This window comes from Monodon monoceros, unplaced genomic scaffold (genome assembly GCF_005190385.1).
Source record: "Monodon monoceros isolate NGI ecotype Baffin Bay Population unplaced genomic scaffold, NGI_Narwhal_1 Super_Scaffold_6, whole genome shotgun sequence".
Taxonomy (NCBI): Eukaryota; Metazoa; Chordata; class Mammalia; order Artiodactyla; family Monodontidae; genus Monodon; species Monodon monoceros.
Window position 1 is genome coordinate 85,994,832 of NW_021703783.1, and position 21,182 is coordinate 86,016,013.

General features: G+C 47.9%; 1 protein-coding gene across 3 annotated transcripts in view; it reads left to right on the top strand.

Moving 5' to 3' along the window:
• The window catches only part of BTBD11 (BTB domain containing 11), a 304,226-nt gene extending 284,798 nt beyond the window's left edge, over window positions 1-19,428 (top strand). For 2 of the 3 annotated variants that reach the window (XM_029206378.1, XM_029206379.1), the window contains exons 12-15: window positions 1,286-1,367; window positions 8,361-8,429; window positions 10,299-10,412; window positions 17,271-18,032. In XM_029206378.1, coding sequence (XP_029062211.1) covers window positions 1,286-1,367; window positions 8,361-8,429; window positions 10,299-10,412; window positions 17,271-17,480 — 475 coding nt within the window. In that variant the 3' untranslated portion in view covers window positions 17,481-18,032. Of the gene's footprint in view, window positions 1-1,285; window positions 1,368-8,360; window positions 8,430-10,298; window positions 10,413-17,270 lie in introns of all 3 variants that reach the window. The other variant, XM_029206377.1, reaches the window with a different exon arrangement.
• The last annotated feature ends 1,754 nt before the right edge of the window (window positions 19,429-21,182 follow it).

Sequence of the window (21,182 nt, forward strand, 5' to 3'; positions counted from 1 at the left end):
AAAACACAGAGGTCCTGAACCTTACTTTTCCCTGACTCTGGAGTGACAGTAGTGTAACACCGTCCCTGCTAGCTCTGCTACAGCCCTTGCTTCTCCTTTTGATTTGAGTAGAGATAGAGTTGACCATTTAGAACTGCATTATCCCGGGACCTGAACAGGGATCGGTGAAGGTGGGCAGAGAAGAAAGTGATGCTGAATGAGGAGAACGCAGGCTGCCAGGGGGTGAGCAGAGGGTAAGGAGACTGGGATCCAGAAACGGAACCCACTTCCAGGTCACTAATGAAGCTGTGTGGCCAACACTCCCTGGGTTCCTAAAAGCCTCCTGGCATCTCCGGTGTCCCCCCCAAAACCTAATACCCCAAATGTCTGCTTTGCCACTGCAAGAAAAATACACTGTCCCTTGCAAGGTTCTCGGTTGTGACACCATAGAAGAACTAGATCAGTATTGTACCAATGTTAATTTCTTAGTTTCAGCAAAGGTACCATGGCTGTGTAGGATGTAACATCGGGGGAAGCTGGGTGAAGGGCATCCTGGAAGTCTCTGTATGATGTTTGCAACTCTTCTGTAAATCTAAAATTATTTCAGGTTTAAAGTTTAATTTATAAAAAGAGACACAGCTTAGCTTATTTCTAAATGTATTGAGTATCCATGTGTTCCACTGACTGAGTCTCTACCCACAAGGAGCTTAGTTCAGTCAGTGGCAGGAAAATGCACCTCAAACCCCAGACAGAAGATCACCCACATAGGGAGATGGTTAGGTAATCCACAGATGTTGATTAAATACCTACAGTGCATCAGGTCCAGCCTGGCATAGGCTCTGAGGAGGCAGCAGAGGCAGAAATGGCAGAAGTCCCTGCCCTCTTGCAGCAAAGGTTGTGTGGGAGGGGGAGGAAGAGGGAGGTGGAGAGCTCCGTGGGCACCTGAGGAGCTTGAGGCCTGAATCAGGAAGGACTCCAGGAAGAAGGCAGCCTTTGTGATGGGCCCTACAAGGTGGACGGGGTTTTAAAAGGCATTTGTTCTTTTCCAATCACCTGTTTGAGAAATGATTTAACAGTTCCAAACACTGTTTTTAACTTTAGAGTTTTAGTTTTAACTTCAGATTGAATTATGGTATCATGTCAGAAGGGGGAGCATTATGTTAAACAATCTATGGATATGTCATTGTATTTCAGAGTGGGAGGGGATACAAGACATTACATGTTCTGTCATCAGAGAGCTGAGTCTCTTGCAAGCTGTTGATGTCTTTTTGAGTCTTCTTATCTCCCTTTTTATGTTCCTCCTCAGGTTCAAAGCCCTCCTCTCTAACAAACCAACAAATGACAACACCTGCATAGAGATCGGATACGTGAAGTACCCCATCTTTCAGGTAAGCCCCTGCTGTGGCCTGGAACCCTGCTGGTAGGTGCGGGGCACCGGTGGGTCCCTCCAACCCTCCACCTGTGGATCAGCCACTGTACTGAGTCATCAGCTCCTGCACTCTTGGCCCCCATCCGCACACTGCCCCTCCCACGTACCATCCATTCATGCCCACAGCATTAACTGAGCACCTACTATGTGCCCGACACTGTGTTGGGACCTGGAGACACAAGGATAAAGGACATTCTTCTCCTGGGGACTCACAGTCCAGAGGGGGTAACTCTGAGTTACAGTATAAAATGGGCCGTGCATGAGAGAGGGGTGAACCAACAAGCTATGGCGACTCAGACCCGGGAGACTGGGGAAGGCCCCTGGATGAGGTGTCGCTGAAGTATTGCAGGCTGAGGAGAAGCTGGCAAACCATGGGGAGGCTTAGGGCTTAAGAAAGGGAGTTGGAACATTCCAGGCAGAGAACAGCAGGTATGAAGTCCCCAAAGGCGGTTGAGCCCAGTGTGATCAGGAACCAGTGGACTTCAGGGAATCCAGTGTCATTTTAACATTGGTCTGAACCTAATGTAAATAGGAAAGGAAGGTTTGTCAGAGGCCAGATGACATTGCCATATCTCCCTCCATTTGAAATCAATACTGTTTGGTTTATGGGGCACCTCTAAGGGGGCACGGCAGCTTTCTTCCCTTTTCCTCCATTCTTCATGCCTGATTCTTTTTTTTTTTTTTTTTTTCTTTTTGGTGGTGGTGTCTTTGTCTGGTTTTGGTATCAGGCTAATGGTGGCTTCATAGAATGTCTTCGGGAGTGTTCCTTCCTCTTCAATCTTTTGGAAGAGTTTGAGGAGAATTGGTATAAGTTCTTCTCTGTACGTTTGGTAGAATTTGCCTGTGAAGCCATCTGGCCCTGGATTTCATGCCTGATTCATAAATCCAGCCTTGCAATGACATTCTCGCCACTAGGAGAAATTCTTGCCACTAGGAGAAATTCACACCCCCATCTGGCCTTGCAGCCCTATCTCTGAAGCTCTGAGTCTCATTGGGGGCATGGAGGCTGGTGGGCTGCTTACGTCCAGCAGGGGGCCTACCGGGGAGACTGTGGCCCCCTCTGTGCTGTCTTCCCACAGCCAGGGTTAGTCGGCCAATGTGGGTGATCTGGGGATGGAGTTTATAGGATTCTGAACAGGATCTGTTTCCTCTGGTTCAGTTCTGGAAGGACAGCCCTGGGGAAATGTGGGTAAGACTCAGGCTGGCCCTCGGGAGGCTCACATTCCAAGAGGGTTGAGGAGGCCACTCAGACATAAGCAGGAGGCAAGCATGGCCGTAACCAGGGTCATAGGGCGGGGGTCCTGATCTAGGCTTTGAAGGACAGAGTTGCGTTTCAGGATCTAAATGCTACCTTCCCCAGTTTAAACAGCTGCATTCCCCTGTTTGAAACCATTGTCCCTCGTGTGACCTTGAACAAATTACCCAGACTGTCTGAGCCTCAGCTTCCTCATCTGGTGAATAGGAGAGAGAGGGTATTCCAGAGGGAGAAACAGCATAAACAAAGGCACAAAAGTGGGAAATCGCGGTGTGTATTTGAGGGAAAGTGATAATAGTCCATTCAGCTGTGTCTTAAGGTATACTGGAGATGGAGAAGATGCATTGGAACCACATACTATAAGCCAAGTGTGGCTGGCCAGATGATGGTTCTTCCCTCCACTGGTGATTGACCCTGGTCCCCCAGATCCTGTGATTCAGAGGGCTGCCAGGAAGCCACCATGACCTCACACTAAAGCCCTAAAGCCCACTGAGGTGTCAGTATTTCCACCATTAGAGATGCATTCCTTTGGTTATGTTGAAACTTCAAAATAAAGAATCCTTATGGAATAACCATGCACAAGACACTGTCTTCTCTGAGGCTCATTTTCCCCATTTTTAACTCCAACTATGAATGAGGCACTGATCTTTGCTTGCATGTGGTTATCTGGATTAATCTTGCCACTTTTAGAGGTGGGGAACTGAGACCCAGAGAAATTAGTGCTGGTCAGTGACAGAGCCATTATTTGCACCCAGTCTGGTCCAAAGAGGAACAATAATAAGAGCAGCTCCCATTTCATGTGCTCCAGCTACGTGCGGCGCTCGAAACCAGTGGTTCTCAACCTCAGCTGAGCAGTGGAATCATTTGAGGAACTTTGACGATCCCCAGTGTCCAGGCTGTAAATCAGAATCTGGGCTGCGGCCCAGGCATCAGCATTTTGAAGTATCCACCCTCTGCCATCATCCAGAGGCATGTGCAGCCAAGGTGGAGAACCAGTGCTCTAAGTTACAGCCATTCTCGAAATTTAGGAGGCATCAGAAACTCCAGGGGAAGTGCTGGGGGGGTGAAGGGAGTTGCTTGTTAAGATGCAGAAAACTCTCTAAGATGCAGATTCCTGGGCCCCGCCCCCAGAGTTCCTGATTCTGCAGGCCTGGGGTGGGGCCCGAGAATTCATGTTTCTTACAAGATCCCAGGTAATGTTGATGCTGCTGCAGGGAGCCACTCTGAGCACCACTGCCCCACGTCGTCTCATTCAGTCCTCCCAGCTCCCCCTCCAGGTGGCTCTTCTACCACCCAGCAGACAAGGTAGAGGAAGTGGCCCGAGCTCCCACGGCTCATCACAGCCAAGCTGAGCTTCAGACCCAGGCCTGGCTGACTCCCAGACCTGACCTCTTAACTGCCTCCCTGCTCTGGGGCCTTGGGTCCTCCCTAAAAATCGCCCAGCCCGGAGGAAAGGCCCATTAGCATTTGGAGCATGAGCCAGATGCTGGAAACCATGTGCCCCCCCAGCTCTCCAAGTGCTCATGGAGGGAGCACGTACGCCATCAAGCGTGGGACTAATTGGGGAGGTTCTTGTCATCAGAACCCGGCTTGTAGTAGCCACTCAATAAATGTGTGCTGTGGGAGCTGGTTAAATGAGACACCTACGTGGAAAGGCACAGCCCCAGAGGAATCATAGGCCTGTAATTGCTTTTGGCTGGATTAGGCTTCCCGGCCACATTAGCCTCCAGTTACTGTAATGGGCAGAGAAGATTGAGCAGGCCCTGGGGACTTTTCCATGTGCCTGCCCCTTCCCCATAAAAGAAGAAAAGCCTCATTTGTGGCTCAAAATAGGCCAAGTAGGGCTGAATCTGACCCAGAAGGAGGCTCCCAGGGGCCTGCTCACTTCACTTCCACGCTGAACAGAAGAATTTTAGTAAATGAGGCAGCTTTGAGTTTCCTCCCTGCAAGAATATTTAACATCATACACGGGCAAGAGCCCCATGCAGCTGAGGCTGCACCTGGGAGCAGGGCCTCCACGAGGCTGTGGACGCCGTTTACATCCTGCTTCATGCAGGCGGACAGCTGCCAAGAAAAACAACTCCATAAACAGGCCCTTTGGCCTAATAAGGGTCCATTTCGCCCCCTTGCAGGAAAGGCTTGTGCTGGCTGAGTCTGAAGGTGACATGGCTCAGCCCAGTTTAAATTCCATTAGCCCCAGGTTCTCCATCCATGCTCTTGAAAGAAGCATTTCAAGTCAACAACCCAACCGTGAGGAAATGAGATAACGTGCTTTGTAACTGGAGCGGCCCTGTGTTCAGGACAGTTATTATTATGGCTCTTACCGTTATTATTGTTGGTTTGGCCTTTATAAAAGAGAGGTGCTAGGGGAATCAATGGATTTTAATAAAGCAAACGTCCCAGCATTCACCGATGTGGTGTTTTAGATGCTTATGACCCATCAGGTTTGGGGGGTCGGGGCGGGTAAATAACGCTACGATATCATTTCACAAAGCCTCAGCCATCACCATTAAAGCACCGCCATCTCTGCAACAGGCAGGTGGCCAGAGCGTGGGAGACTCAAATGCAAAAGAGGAAGGGCAGGCACTGGGGAGGCAGAGATGGACGAGACCCAGTCTGTGCCCTCAGACTCCAGCGGGAAGTAACACTGCAGTCACGTGTGATGGGCTGCCCGGCACGGGGTGGGAGGCAGCTGAGAGATCTGAGCAGATCTGAGGAGACTTCACAGAGGTGACCACTGAGCTAGATCCCGAAGGAGGGGCCAGAGATCAACAGGTGGAGAAGAAGGGAAGGGCATCCAAGCAGAGGGAACAGCGTGGGCAAAAGCAGAGGAGTGAAAGAGATGGTGGTGGTAGGTTCTGATCAAGGCAAATGGTTGGGAGCGGTCAGAGTGAAAAAGTCAGATGTTATCAAGGTTAGGAGGCGAGAAGGGCAGAGTGGCAGGTGAGATCTGAAAAAGTAAATTGAGCCATAGTAGCCGTATTCATAACAGCAGAAAAGTGGAAACAACCCAAATGTCCATCGGCTGGTGAATGGCTACACAAAATGTGGTACATCCACACAACGGGATATTGTTCAGCAGTAGAAAAGAGGTGAAAGAGTGATACATGTGACAGCAGGGTGAACCTTGAAAACATTCACACTGAGTGACAGAAGCCAGACACAAAAGAGCACATGCTGTATGATTCCGTCTGTATGAAGTGTCCGGAACAGGCAAATCACAGTGGTTGTCAGCACAAGTAGGAAATGGGAGAGACTACTGGTGGGCGTGGGGTTTTTCCTGGGGGTGTTGAAAATGTTCTAAAATTAGATTGTGGTGACGGTTGTACAACATTGTGAATATTCTAAAAACCATTGAACTGTATACTTTAGATCAAAGCATTTTGTGTCATATGAGCTCTATTTCAATACAACTAAATAATATATACATATACATATTTTTTGAACAATTACTGTTTTACTGAAGTATAGTTGATTTACAATGTTGCGTTTGTTTCTGGTGTACAGCAGAGTGATTCAGTTATACATATATATACATATTCTTTTCCGTTATGGTTTATTACAGGATATTGAATATAGTTCCCTGTGCTATACAGTAGGACCTTGTTGTTTATCCATTTTATATACAGTAGTGTGTATATGTTGATCCCAAGCTCCTAATTTATCCCTCCCCCTCCCCCTTCCCCCTTTGGTAACCATAAGTTTGTTTTCTATGTCTGTGAGTCTGCTTCTGTTTCGTAAATAAGTTCATTTGTGTCATTTTAGATTCCACTTATAAGTGATATATGGTATTTGTCTTTCTCTGACTTAACTTCACTTAGTATGATAATCTCTAGGCCCACCCATGTTGCTGCAAATGGCATTATTTCATTCTTTTTGTGGGTAATATTCCATTGTATATATATTCCACATCCTCTTTGTCTATTCATCTGTCAGTGGACATTTAGGTTGTTTCCATGTCTTGACTATTGTAAATAGTGTTGCTGTGAGCATTGGGATGCATGTATCTTCTCGAATTAGAGTTTTCTCTGGATATATGCCCAGGAGTGGGATTGCTGGATCATATGGCAACTCTATTTTTGGTTTTTTAAGGAACCTCCATACTGTTCTCCATAGTGCCTGCACCAATTTACCTTCCCGCCAACAGTGTAGGAGGGTTCCCTTTTCTCCACACCCTCTCCAGCATTTCTTATTTGTAGATTTTTTAATAATGGCCATTCTGACCTGTGTGAGGTGATACCTCATTATAGTTTTGATTTGCATTTCTCTAATATTTAGCAGTATTGAGCATCTTTGCATGTGCCTATTGGCCATCTGCATGTCTTCTTTGGAGAAATGTCTGTTTTAGTCTTCTGCCCAGTTTTTGGTTGGGTTGTCTTTTTTTGTTATTGAGTTATATGAGCTGAAAAATGATTACTTTAAACACACATGCAAAAAGTAGATTGAGATCAGTCACAAAGGATGTTAAATGGCCTGAGTAAGAAAGTGGCAGCACATGGCAGAAGCACTCCTGGAAGAAGATTTTTCAACCGCAGAGAAAATTGAAGAGCTAACGCTTACTGAGTTCTTGCCATGCACCTGCCAGGCCCCTGTTAGGCCTGTTACATATATTAACTCATTTAATCCTCATCACAACTCATGAGGTAGGTCATATTATCCCCACTTTACAGATGATGAAACTGAGGCACAGAGAGCCTAACTTAATTCAGGTCACCCAGCTTTTAAGTGGCAGAGCCAGATCAGAAACTGAGGCAGCCCAGCTCCAGGTTCCTTGCTCCTAACCACTGTTCTATATTAGTCACAGACTCTCAGAGCCTGAAGGGACCATAGAGGGCAGCCCAGTCCAAGCACCTCATTTTATAGGCGCCCCAAAATGGAATGTAACAGTCTACAGATTTTTCTAACACACCTTTATTAAGCCCAGGCAGGTAAAGTCAGTGTGTCATACAGGCAGGCCGAAAACATTAGAGAGTAGTGGAGACAGTAGCCAACTGGGAAGGATACACACCACCTAAAAAATTTATACTCAGCTCCATGGGAGGTGGTGACAGCCAACACTAACACATCCTCAGGCTTCATTCTACTTGAGGGACACCAGTTTGCAAGGCTCTGGGGCTCTGCACACCATCCCGCATCCTGAGTCACATGTGCAAAGCCTGGCTTGGACAGCTCACACCATCAATGAAACGTTGAAACCCTGGACCCCTGATGTCAAGTTATAATAAGCAGGTGGTTTCACCGTGGCTCAGTCACCCTCTGGAACTTAAACAAGAGGTTTGTAATCAAACCGGGCCATGTTCCCGGGGGGACTGCCGCTGGTGTAGGGTCTTTAAGCCACACCACGTGTGCTGCAGTTCTGGGCAGCTCAGTGGGGTGGGAGGTAGGAGGACAACCCATGATTATCACTCATAGGTGGGGGAAAACCATCCTGGAGAGCAGAGCTTAGAATTGTTTAATTTGGCCCTGAGGATGAACCACAGGGAGACAGACGGTAGCACGGTGTAAGGAAAACTATCCAGCCTATAAAACGTTTAAAGGGAGCTTCTCCTGAAAGGCAGTGATCCGGCGGGAATGGCCGCCCTTAAAAAGGGGTGTCATACAGGCACTCAGAACCAGCCTGAGGGTTTGAGTGGATGGCTTTAAGATGACTGTGTCTGTGTGCCATTGACACTCTGCTCACTGTGTTCTGTCTTCCAGCTGGTCATGCAGTACCTCTACTACGGTGGCCCAGAGTCCCTTCTCATTAAAAACAACGAGATCATGGAGGTAAGGAATCCGCTGTGTCATTGAGTGGGTGGCACGCACAGGTGGTGTCTGGGGGGAGGCTGTGCTGGGTCTTCACTTGGATGCAGGCTTTGGGGTCCTGCCTGCCTCCTTAGATCTCCCAAGGGCTTCTCATCAGAGGCCCTCCCCTGGAAGCCTGGGGCACTGGGTGCGCTAGTCTGATCCCTTTCAATAGCAACTGAGTGAAGCTGAGTGAAGCCCAATTTTAACTGGCTTTGGCGGGTGGAGGAAAGGAAATTTACTGAAGAGTCTGAGGCTAGCGCTAGCTTCAGGCACAGCTGAGGCTCAAATAGCATCATCAGGAACTATCTTTGACGACTTCTCCCTTGTCATTTGTAAGAGAAATATACGGTCTGAAAGCATTCCTCAAATCTCAGCACGTCCACTGAGGCAGAAGCCAAGAACCAGTTACAAAGCTCTCCTGGCCTCACTCAGGCCCCTCATTCCTGCAGCTCCCTGGCTCTCCCTGTCTCCTGTCCACCTCTAGTGACTCTGCCTCTTCTGCCCTCCCTGCTCCTTCCTAGAAGTGGAACTCGTGTCAAAGCTGGCAGCTTTGAACCAGAAGCCAAAATCACTTTGATATTCCTGAGCGAGAGAGCCAGGAGCCCATTCAGGTGCCTGAAGTCCAGGGTGGCTGATGAGAGATGTCAGAACACTATGAGTTGTTCAAGAGGTGACACCACACGGTGGTTCAGACATGGGCTCTGGGCCAGACTGGGTTCAGATCCAGGCTCTACCCCTTCTGAGCTGTGTGATCTTGGAGCAGTAATTTAACCTCTCTGATCCTCAGTTTCCCAACCTGTAGAATGGGGATAACAATATCTACCCCATTGGGTTTTGAAGATCTTAAGAGTTTCTATTTGTAAGGTGCTTACTACAGTGCCTGGCTTGTGTCACAGGGGCTGTGTGTTCACTGGGGGCCATTTATCCTTTTGTTCTTACTCTGTGAAACCTTCTGTGGTCACTCCCCCGCCCCCCAAAGTTACTCTCCTGTCTCTCTGGACGGCTCCTCTGACTCGTCACAACCTCAGGACTAAACTACACTCTGAGGACTCAGACTCTTTTGTAAACCTTTTTAAAAACTATTTTCAAATTGAAATAATGAACATACATTTCAATCATGTAGATAATACAGAAGAGCTTTACAGTACATAAAAAACTCCTCACCCAGCCACCCCCCCACCCCAATCCTCCCAGTCCTTTCCCCAAAGGCAATCCCTTTGAACTCTTGCTTCAGCCCTTTCTTCCCCTCCCCAGAGCCTCTGTTCAGCATCTTCCACGGCCAGGTGCCGTGCTCAGGGCTGGAATACAGCAGCTATGCAAAGGGACAGAGATGCCTGCCCTCCTGGTCTCTGGAGAGGGCGACAGGCATGACATCATGTCTGGTGTGAGAAGGGCTGTGAGGAAAACTCAGACAGGGTAGGGGGGCCAGATCGTGATGGAGGGAGGAGTCCTGAGGTGACATGTGTGTGGAGACATGGATAAATGGAGGGAGTAAGCCACATTGATACCCACCTTGCTGAATAAGAGCGTCACCCTTATTTCTGGATGTAACAATTTTAGGCATTTCTGCTTGACCTCTTGCTGTAATAAATGTAAATTTGATTCACTTCGACCCCACCCCTCCCCCCTGCCATCTTCCCCTGCAGTTGAATTCTGTCACTGAGTCTTTAGTCCTCTAATGCCAGCAACAGCTCTAGTGTAACCTTCCGGCTTTAGAGTGATGTCCGACCCTTTATTCCCGGTGCCTTCACCTTGGGTACCACTGTGGGAGGTGAAGAGTTTTCTCACCATGGGCGTTGCTTTCCTTCCACCTCCCAACCTCTAACAGGCTCTTTTCATGGTTTTTAGCTTCTGTCTGCTGCTAAATTTTTCCAGCTGGAGGCTTTGCAGCGACACTGTGAGATTATCTGTGCAAAGAGCATCAATACCGACAACTGTGTGGATATTTACAACCACGCCAAGGTAATCGATCTCATTCTCGCTTCCCGAGCACCCCCCATGCCCTGACGCGGGAGAGGCTTTCTTTGCACACACTCTGAGTCCGGGTAGAGCGCAGATGCTGGGCCTGTGCATTTAGGCCAGCCGTCATCACTCCTCCCAAGGTCTGCTTCCTGCTTAGAAGAGATGTCTTTCCCTTCATCCGCCCCTCCAGAACACAATGAAAGCAAGCAAGCAGAAGTTTCAAAAGCAGTCATTCTCAAACTGTAGCATACGTATGAGTCACATCGCAGACTCTGATTCAGCAGGCTCTGGGGTGGGCGCTGGCCCTGCGTCTCTAACAGGCTCCCGGGTGAAGCCTCTGCAGCTGGTCTAGGCCACAGCTTGAGCAGCAAGCTTCTCGAACAGTGGTTCTCCAAGTGTTGTCTCCAATCCAGCAGCATCAGTATCAACCAGAAACTTGTCAGGAATGTATATTGTAGGCCCCACCCAGACCTGCTGAATCAGAAACTTTGTGAGTGAGGTCTGGCCGTCTATGGCTTCCCAGGCCCTCCAGGTGATTCTGGGGATGTTCACAGGTGAGAACCATTATGCTAGAACCGAGGTTCCCGATGCTGGCTGCACGGTAGAATCACCTCACTTAAAATCCCCACGCCTGGGGCTTCCCTGGTGGCGCAGTGGTTGAGAGTCCGCCTGCCGATGCAGGGGACACGGGTTCGTGCTCCGGTCAAGGAGGATCCCACATGCCGCGGAGCGGCTGGGCCCGTGAGCCATGGCCGCTGAGCCTGCACGTCCGGAGCCTGTGCTCCGCAATGGGAGAGGCCACAACAGTGAGAGGCCTGCGTACCGCAAAAAAAAAAAAAAAAAAAAAAAAAATTCCCCATGCCTGGGACCTATCACAGACCAATTCATCAATTTCTGGGGGTGGAGCCTGGAAAAAGGTATTTTTTTCATAGCTTCCTGGATGATTCTCAGATGTGCCAAGATTGAGAACAGGCTGTCAACACTAGAGAGGTCCAAGGATTCCTCCTACTCAGGTGGCCCCAACACCTGGGGAGACATTTGGAATCTCGGTGTGGCCCTTCACCCCAAAGATCTCTGCAGGGAAGCCCAGGAATCTGTATTTTTAACAGGCTCCCAGGGCAACCTTTGTGATTTCAGCCCTAAGGCCAGTCTTCACTCCAGTTTCTGGAGTAAAATCAGTGAACCACCGATTTCATCCGATTCACTTCACAAGTGGGGATACCGGGACCAAGAGAATTAAAATCATGTGTCCAGGTGCCACTTCATTTTGGTTCATGCACTCAGGACAGGGGGATTAGCATCTGCTGGGAAGAAACAATGAAATAAATAAAGATCAGGAGTTGATTTAAAACAAAGCACTCTTCTTTGGTATAACTGGAGCTCAGCACACATGCCTCCCACATCCATGGTTGTAGAGTGACAACTGATGTGAATAATGGTTACTCTGCTCGTTGTGAAAACACAGGTTGCGTTTGAGATGTTATTTTCTGTTTTACACCAACATTCCCTGAGTCCTTTCCAGGTGCAGGCCTCTGTGCTTAAAGCTTTGTTGCATTACCTTTTTAAATCCTCACCACAACCCTTTCATTAGTCCCATGTTATAATAAGGAAACTGAGGCACAGAGAGGTGAAGTAACTTGCTTAAGGTCACACAGCTATTACAGAGATTTTTTTCCATTGTGGTAAAACATACGTAATGTGAAACCTACCATTTTAACCATTTCTAAGTGTACACTTCAGCGGTATTACGTACATTCGCATTGCTGTGCAACCATCACTGCCGTCCATCTCCAGAATTTTTCATCTTCCCAAACTGAAAATCTATACCCATTAAACACTAACTCCCCATTCCCCCCTCCTCCCCAGCCCTTGCAACCATCATTCTACTTTCTGTCTCTGTGAGTTTGCTCTAGGTACTTCATATAAATGGAATCATATGGTATTTGTCAGGCTTATTTTTGAGGCTGGCTTCTTTCAGTTAGCACAGTGTCCTCAGGGTTCATCCATGTTGTAGTGTGTGTCAGAATTTCATTTCTTTTTCAGGCTGGATAATATTCCATTGTATGTATGTACCACATTGTGTTTATCCGTTCATCCATCAGTGGATACCTGGGTTGCGTCCACCTTCTGTCTCTTGTGAATAATGCTGCTATGAACAGGGGTGTGCAAATATCTGTTCCAGTCCCTTCTTTCAGTTCTTTGGGATATTTGCTCAGAATGTAAACCTAGATTTGCCTCACTCCAAAGCACAGGTTCTTCCTTGTGTTTATTGTCTGGCCTAATAAATGTTCAAAATATTTGCAATAATCCTTGCGATAATACTCAAAAAAGATTTTCTGATTGCTCATCAGTAAATCAAAAGGTTCAGTCAGGCTGCTTTCTACCCACACACACTGGATGTTTGGGTTAAGTCAGGGTTTTACCAAAATCTGGTTTCTTGGGACACAGCAAAAAAAAATTTTTTTTAAATCTTGAACTGGTTACTTTGCAAAAAGTAACCAGAGAAACTGGTTACTGGCATCCAGAGAAATGGCATCCAGAGAAACTCTCTACCCAGGAAGGGGGCCCAATTAGTCTCACGGTCCTCTGCCCCCTCCCCTGGCCATTGGACACCCAGACTGCCCTGTGAACCCCACATCCACAGTGGCTTTGCTGTGACCTATCTCCTTGGCAGCAAGGCCTGCGTTCCACAGTCCCATTTTAATAACTTCAGGATCCTTGGCAGGCAGCTTCTGTAGCTCTCTTTTTATTTGATAACACACCGGATGCAACGTGAGCCCGGGCTGGGAATACATTAGTGCTACAGGCTTGGAACACCTATGGCAAAGAACTGCCTCTTTCATTGATGTGCCTCTGCAGCCAGAGCTTGGTCTTTTGCAGACGCCAGCCTCTGTCTACCCTCCCAGGCCTCATCCTGGAATGTTTCCAAGGTCAACGCCTGCCCTTCCTGATACTTGCACGGAGAACGGGACAATGCCAGCACCCCTTGCCCTTTCTATGTGCTGCTTCCCCTGTGCTGTGGATCCTGCAGCTCCCGCTAATGATAACCTGCCACGTGGATTCTATTACTGCCAGATTGTGCTGCATACTGAGGCTAGTTTAGTAAAAGAGACAGAAAAGAAACCAATACTCGGTTTGGAACCCCAGGAAATGCAGGCATTGAGATACTAACAGCCATGCTTCAAATGTCAACAAGTTCTTGGCAACATTACCTCTGTTCTGCACCTAACCATTGGAGACAGCTGTGGAGTTTTCCAGCCCAGAGGAGAAGCCTAGCCCATAAATGGATGGCTTCCTCATCTTTCTTTTGCTAGCAAAGCTGTCCCGAACTATTCAGTCATGAAGAAGAGGCCCTGGAGCTTCTGATGGCCCTTTCAGGGTGTCTTTCAACTTGAGAATAAGAACAAGCTGGTTCATCAAATTGAATCTAAGCTAACGCAGTAAGCTCAACGGGGCACTTTGATGGGAAGAACATGTGTTTGGAAACCAAGGGATTCATTCCCTAGTGTTTATTGTGAGCCCACTGTTTACCAGGAGGTGTCTATACATCTGAATAAGAAATTAGTAAGATATGGTCTCTGCACTTCAAAAAGGTACTGTCTAGGACAGGGGTCAGCACACTTCTTCTATGAAGGTCCAGATAAGTATTTTCACAGAGGCCATGCTGTCACTTTGATCCTACTCAATTCTGCCATTGTAGTGAAAAGCAGCCAGAGACAATATGTAAATGAACGGATGTGGCTGTCTCCCAATAAAACTTTATTTACAAAAACAGGTGGTGGGCCAGATTTGGCTCACAGGCCTGTAGTTTGTCAACCATTGGCCTAGAAGGTGAGAAGTCTGGTCCCAGTTCTGTCTGTAATTAGCTGTGTAAAGGTAGGCAAGCATCTGATATATACTCACCATTCAATAAATATCACCAAATATCAATGTAAGTACTTATTTTGCTTATTCTTCTCCAATTACACTAACTTGTGATGAGAGACACCCCTATACAAAGCAAGTGGCTAGGTGTGGTAAGGGGAGAGGGTCTCTCTGTGTCCACAGAATCAGAGATAGGCAACTCTGAGCCTTAGTTTCCCCACATGTACAATGAGGCCTTTTCTCTGTGACTCTAAAAGGAGGGTTCATGTTGAAAGAATGAAAGCATTCCTAAGAACTCTTCCAGCTCCAGGATGCTATGCATCTCTGTGAACATTTGTGTGATAACAAGCCTGCTCACCTGATAAAGCTCACCAGGCCCCCTAAGCCTCTCAGAGACCACAGAATTACCTGGTGTGTCCGTGTCCTAAATGCGCAGAGCATGGTACCCTCCAGTTCACACCCCCTCATTCTGTAGCTTGGGGAACTGAGGCCCAGAGAAGTGATTTGACTTGCCCATAGTTGCACATGATTTTTATGAAGATAAGTCATTGGCTCAGTGAATTAGCACATGGTGTCAGTGAGTTCGAGGTACAGGCTTGGGGGAGTTCCCTAGTGGCCTAGTGGTTAGGATTCCAGGCTTTCACTGCCGTGGCCTGGATTCAGTCCCTGGTCAGAGAACTGAGATCCCGCAAGCCATGTGATGCAGCCAAAAAATAATAATAATAGTTTGAAAAAAAAGAAAAAAAAGGTTACAGGCTTGGTCCTTCTATGGGCCAGTTAGCTGAACTAGGTTCCATAGATACAGTCAACTCCTCTTATCCCAACCTAGGCACCTAGTTTGTCCACGTGGGTCCCTGGATTTAAATGAGTGAGATGAGAGTAATAATTATGAATAGTTTACATTTAGCATGCCAGCTAACATTGAGTGAGCACTGACTACAATCAGCCATTGTTCTGAATGTGCCATGTATTATCTCATTTAATGCCAGTGACAGCTTATTAGGTAGGTATTATTATCTTCCCCCATTTTAGGGACAGGAATATGGAGGCACAGAGAGATTAAATAACTTGCCCAGCAGCAGATGGCTGCGAGTGGCAAAGTCTAGACTAAAAACTCATGCAGATTCCAAAGCTCCCTTCCTAACCTGCATCCCCTAAGTGTGACAGATGACAACTGCCATCAGTTATGTTCCATTCAATCCCCTCAACAGGTCTATGATGCAAGTGACATAGTTCCCATTTTGAAAATGAGGAACCTAAAGCCAGAGGCCAAGTGACCCAGCCCTGGTCACATATTCAGAAAAGTGGGGGAGCCTCAACTTGAATCCAGGTGTCCCGCTCATTCCACCATCGCCCTGTTGGCGCTGCCTCGTCGTAATTCCACCATTCCACATGGAGCAGCTTAAAGTGCATCTCTGGCTTAAGGACAGCATATTGGGGAGTTCAGAATGAGAAATTCCACATTTAGATAATTTAGATAATTTAGCATCTAAATAAAGCAGCAGGATATCATCTCAGGGAACATTTAACTACTGAGCATCCAGCTCATTGCAAAAGAGAGACTTACAAGCTTTGAAAACTGTAGAAAAGGTCTGAATACGGACACAGCTGACCCTCGTATGCACATTTGCTTCTGCATCTCAAACAGGAATTCCTCCACCAAGCACGCTTCCAAGGTTGAATGGTATCAGGCCGGAGGCAGTGCATCCTAATGGTTAAACACACAGCCTTCAGGACTTGAGTTACCAGGGTTCAGCTCCTGGTTCTGTCCTTGACATGTGTGAATTTTTGTCAGCTACTCCCTTGTCTCACTTTCCTCATCTATAAATCGAAGGTGGTAATAGTACCTGCCTCAAGGAAATTTGAGGACTTTGAGATGATGCACGTGAAGTGCCTAGCACGGTGCTCAGCACATGATATGCTGTCACTCAGTGTTTGCTGCTGGTGTCACTACTCTGAGAATTAACCGTTCGTTCATACATTCAACAAATCCATATTGTGTCTACTGTCTACCAAGCCTTCTTCTTGGGCTTGTAAAGTGAGGCAGGTCAATGTCATCCCTTCCGTATTGGTTTAGTCTGTCAGGAACTATGTCTCTTGATCAGTTTCTCAACCTTGGCACTACTGACAATGTGAGCTGCGTAATTCTCTGCCAGGGGGTCTGTCCTCTGCATGGTGGGGTATTTAGTGGCATCCCTGGCTTCTACCCACTAGATGCCAGTAGTACACACTCCACCCCTGCCCCCGAGTTGTGACAACCAAAAATGTGTCCAGACTTCCAGATGTTGCCTGAGAGACAAAATCACCCCTGGTCGAGAACCACTGCCCTAAATACAGGGGGTAGGTAGGCAGTGCCCACTCATAGGATGGTTGTGAGAATTAAGTGAGCTAATTGATACTTGTGAAGAGATTAGAACCGTGTCTGCAACTCCGTCAGTGCACCAGTTATCTGTAGTGGAGCAGAGAGACTCAAAACCCAGTGTTAGAATAGTGAGTGCTTGTTTAGTACATGAGTTGACAGCATGGGTGGGCTCTTCTGGTCTCAGCCAGCCTTGCTTCTGAGGTCAGCAGGCCGGTCGGCTGTGGCTGGCTGTGCTGATCCTGGCTGGGCTCTGTCGCTGTCGGGTCAGTTTCATGTGGTTGTTGAAGCTGCAAGCAGGCTAGCTCAGGCTTGTTTTTGAGGCAGAGGCAGGGTTCTGAGAGAGAGCACAGAAGCACACATGGCCACTTGAAGCCAGCTCAGAGCTGGCAACTCTCACTTCAACCACGTTCTCTTGGCCTGAGCAACTCACAAGGCCAAGGCAGGGAGAAATGGACTCAGCCCTTTGACGGGAGGAGCTGCAAAGTCACATACCCTGGGTGTGAATACAGCAAAGGATGCAGAATCGGGGCCACTGTCGCAGTCTACTTTAACAGGTGTTCGCCATCAACACGTGTGAAAACAGGTGCTTTCAGAAACATAACCATCTCCTGCTTCTTCTCCACTCTCCACAGTTTCTTGGAGTCATGGAGCTCTCAGCATATTGCGAAGGCTACTTTCTCAAAAACATGATGGTCCTCATCGAAAACGAAGCATTCAAGCAGCTCCTATATGACAAAAATGGCGAAGGGACGGGCCAGGATGTGCTCCAGGACTTACAGAGGACGTTGGCCATCAGGATTCAGTCAATCCACTTGTCATCTTCCAAAGGTTCTGTTGTATGAAACGTCCAGTCCAAAGAATGTTCCCCGGGGACTTGCCAGTTCTGCTGCTGCATTGGCTTCACACGAACATACGAGTCTCACCTGGCGTCTGTTTTTTGGCTGGGCCAAGGAGCTGCTTTTACTGCCTCAGCTGCTCTTGAATAAGCAAATGCAGCTCTCATGAGCTCCTGTTGAGAAACAAAGGACATGCCACTGGCCTGCAGGTCAGATTACAGCTGGATCCAGAGCTAGAAGGCCAACGTGGGGCAGCCGAGCTGACCTCATCTGAAAGCACCCCTGGGGCAGTTGAACACCCCTTGCCAGGGACCGCTGTCCAGCAGATAGACTGAGAACTAAAGGTCGTTCAGGTTCCAGGTTGACAGTTGGAGAACTTCACTGCACCGACCCTGAAAAGCATATATTTATGACACATTACCTTAGTAGCTGCAATTCCGCAAGAGTTAAACCATGGTAGCAAATTGGTGAGACTGTTACCAATGACGAAGACATCATTTGGCATATTTTTAGGGGCGGGAACTTTTTAAAATGTTCATTAAAAAAAAAAAAACCCCAAAACAGGGTAGCCTTGTAGTTTAAAATATATTTCTAAAAGCTTAACAGTTCATTTTCAACTGGATTGTGTTTAGGGATCTGTGTTTTGAGATTTCTTTTTTTAAAAATACAGTTGCAGGTCTACACTGTATAAACATGCATCTGAGAAGATATTACTATATTCTACACAAGGTGAAATAATAACCTTGCCTTAGTGATCATGGTTACCCAAAAGAGCTGCACTGCCAATAATTAACTCAATAGTTGAAAAAAACCTGCATGCTAATCGTGATTTCGGGGTGAGAATAAAATCCCCCCACATAAAAAAAAAAAAAAAACACGCATTTGCATGGGCCTGAACCTGTAAAATGTTATGTTTGTGCTTCATTTTTGCCAAGGTAAAAATGTCCCATCCCTTCTTGCTAAAAGTCCATTTGGTGAAACTAACATATCCATTTCCTTTCCTAGTTAGGAATGATGCTGGGATGCTTTTGCAGAAATGTGTTCATAGATGATGCTGCATAGGGGATGGCGGGGGGCACGTCAGAGAATTTACTATTAATCCCAGAGTTTCCTCTGTATTCTCAGAAGATGTTAATAGTTTGTTACTAGCCAGAGGATATGACTATGTTAGATTATTTTTAAAGATGAAACATGTATGATAGGATGGATTCTTTCTGTATTCTGAGAGTGTACAGTATAGGGTTATCTATAATGAAAGTTTATATCGACAGGGTTCTGTTTGCTTTGCCATATATTATAAGCAAAAGAGATTAGTGAAGTGCCACAATATTCCAAATAATTTTTGAGTCGCTGCCTTTTTTTTCTTGTCCTTTCATTTGAAACCTAGATAACATGCAGTAAAAAAACTAGGAGAATGACTCTTACCCTTTGGGATGGCAAAGTTTCGTTGACAAAACTATTTCCTAGCATGCCTTTGGGAAGTTGTGCGCAGACCCCGGAGTCTAAAGGAGCTGCTGTTCAAATGTTGTACTAGCTCCCTGAGCCATTGTTCAGAGGACCAACGTCAAGTCGTATTTCATGGGTATGACCCATGGAGCACTCGGGCCACATCTGTCTACAGCATTGGCTCTTCTGTGATGCTGACACACAAGGCCTCTCTTCCACTCGGTCATTTGCAAACCTCCCCAGCCCCCAGCATCCGATGAGGAAGGGGAAAAACAAACTGCCTACAGAGGAGTCCAAGTCACAGATACACAGCACATCCTGAGTCATTGCTGTCTCTCGCCTCCTCCTGTCCGAGATGCTGCGTGGATGTTTCCTTAACCGCGACTGACTTCCCTGTGAATGTCTGATGCTAGCTCTGGGCCTCTGGGCACTGATTTGTACAGTGGCAACTCCTGACGGGCTTCTGTCATAGTTTGGTGTGCTTTCTCTGTCATTAAAAGAAATGATTTTCCCAAGCCGTGCATTGTTTGTATGGTACCAGTGAGCTCTCACCCCACAGTTGGAGCCTGAGAACTTCACTCAGTTAAGAGATCGGAAAATGTGACCCTGCAGAAAAAAAAAAATCAAGGGAAATGAAGATGCTAGATAAAAGATGGGTGCTCGTGTCGCTGACTGCCTTCCACTCTGCCAACTAGAACTTGGCTAACCAAGCTCTAGTCCCCTGGGTCTGCAGACACCTCTGGGTGCCACCCTTGGATTTCCTTCCCATCAGGCAGAGGACATACAGGTGCCGCCTGTCATTGCCTCTTGCCTCCTGCAGCTAACTCGCCTGCAAAGGATGGAGTTCTGACTGTCATTGTGTGCCTTGATGAAGCTTTTGGGGAGTGGGGGAATGGAGAAAAACCTGGCATGTCCCGCCCCAAAGGGCAGCAGGAAGTGATATTTGTGGATGGTGGCAGCATTCTGGGATTAGGGGTGAGGGTCATGGAGGGACAAGCAGCTCTCCCCTTGGGGGTCAAACCAAGTCCCCAGCTGGTCCCCTCTGGCTCCTGACCCAGCCTGGGCCCAACCCAGGCCTGGTGGAGATGAATACCTCTGGCCTATCCACAGAGGCCTACAGGAAGCCAGGGAGAGGTCCAGGCAGCCCCTGGAGCCCTGGGCCAGTGAGGCCTGGTCAACAGCTGACATCACAAGCACCTCTGGCAAAGACTGATCACCCCTGCTTAGCAGTCGAGGTCTGTTTCTTCTTTAGGAAGCAACCCAAGCAACTGAGTGCCAGAACTCGGAGTCAGGCCAGGAGAACAGAAGGTCAATTTATTTTTGTCTGTGCATCACCCCCTGTGTAGCCTCGGGGTGAATAAGGCATCTGATGTGTTCCTTTTGGAAAGATAAAGCGTGTGCTGTGGCATTTGCCTTTTACTTGTCGGATAGGGAGCTTTGTCCCTCTGTTCTTAACGACTGCACAAGGGCCCCTTAGCATGGGGGGGTAGGCGTAGGCGGGGGAGCCTACCTGCCTGCCACGTAGCTCCCCTGCGCCCCTTCCGTTCGCAGTGGAAAACCAGAAGGCTCGTGTGCCTGCAGCCCCGGGAATCAACATGAAGGGCTTGACTTGGCTTCTGCTACCCCCTCCCCAACTCAACGTGGGAAGGGTCTTATATATACCATGCTTGGGTGCCATCCGTTCTCCCCAAAAGAAGGAGGATTCTCCACCCAAAATAGAGATCAAGGTGTGAGCTCCCAACACAAGAGGGGCCCAGGCAGAAGCTGGAGGAAAGTGCAGTCAGGCCTCTGGTACGGCTGGATAGAGGGCCTCTACCAGAGTCTCTCCACCCCTGGGACTCTGGAGTTCTGTGACTCTTGTAGCTTGCGTTTCTTTCCTGAGAAGCCCCAGGCAAAAGTGTTACTCCAGCTGGGTGATATGTCATCCAGAGTTGTCTCATCAAAGCTGTTATCACACAGCGCTTACTAACCTCAGGCCTCGTGCTTTCAGGGTGGGTGAAAGGTAAGGATCCTAGGCAATTCTTTGAGGAAAATCTCCTCTTTCACCCATCTTGGGCTCCCAGCCTTCTTCAGAATCCAGTGCGCAGCTCCCCCGACCCCTCGCCCTACGTTCGCCAGCTTGAGTCACATACGAGTGGTCAGAGAAGTGTTCACAGCCTCCCACTCCTACCTCCCCTTCCCACCCGCCCCGACGTGGACACCCTACCCCGCTAGCAGACGGTTTCCTGAGCTTGTCAGCTTCAGCGTTCAAGTCGGGGAGAA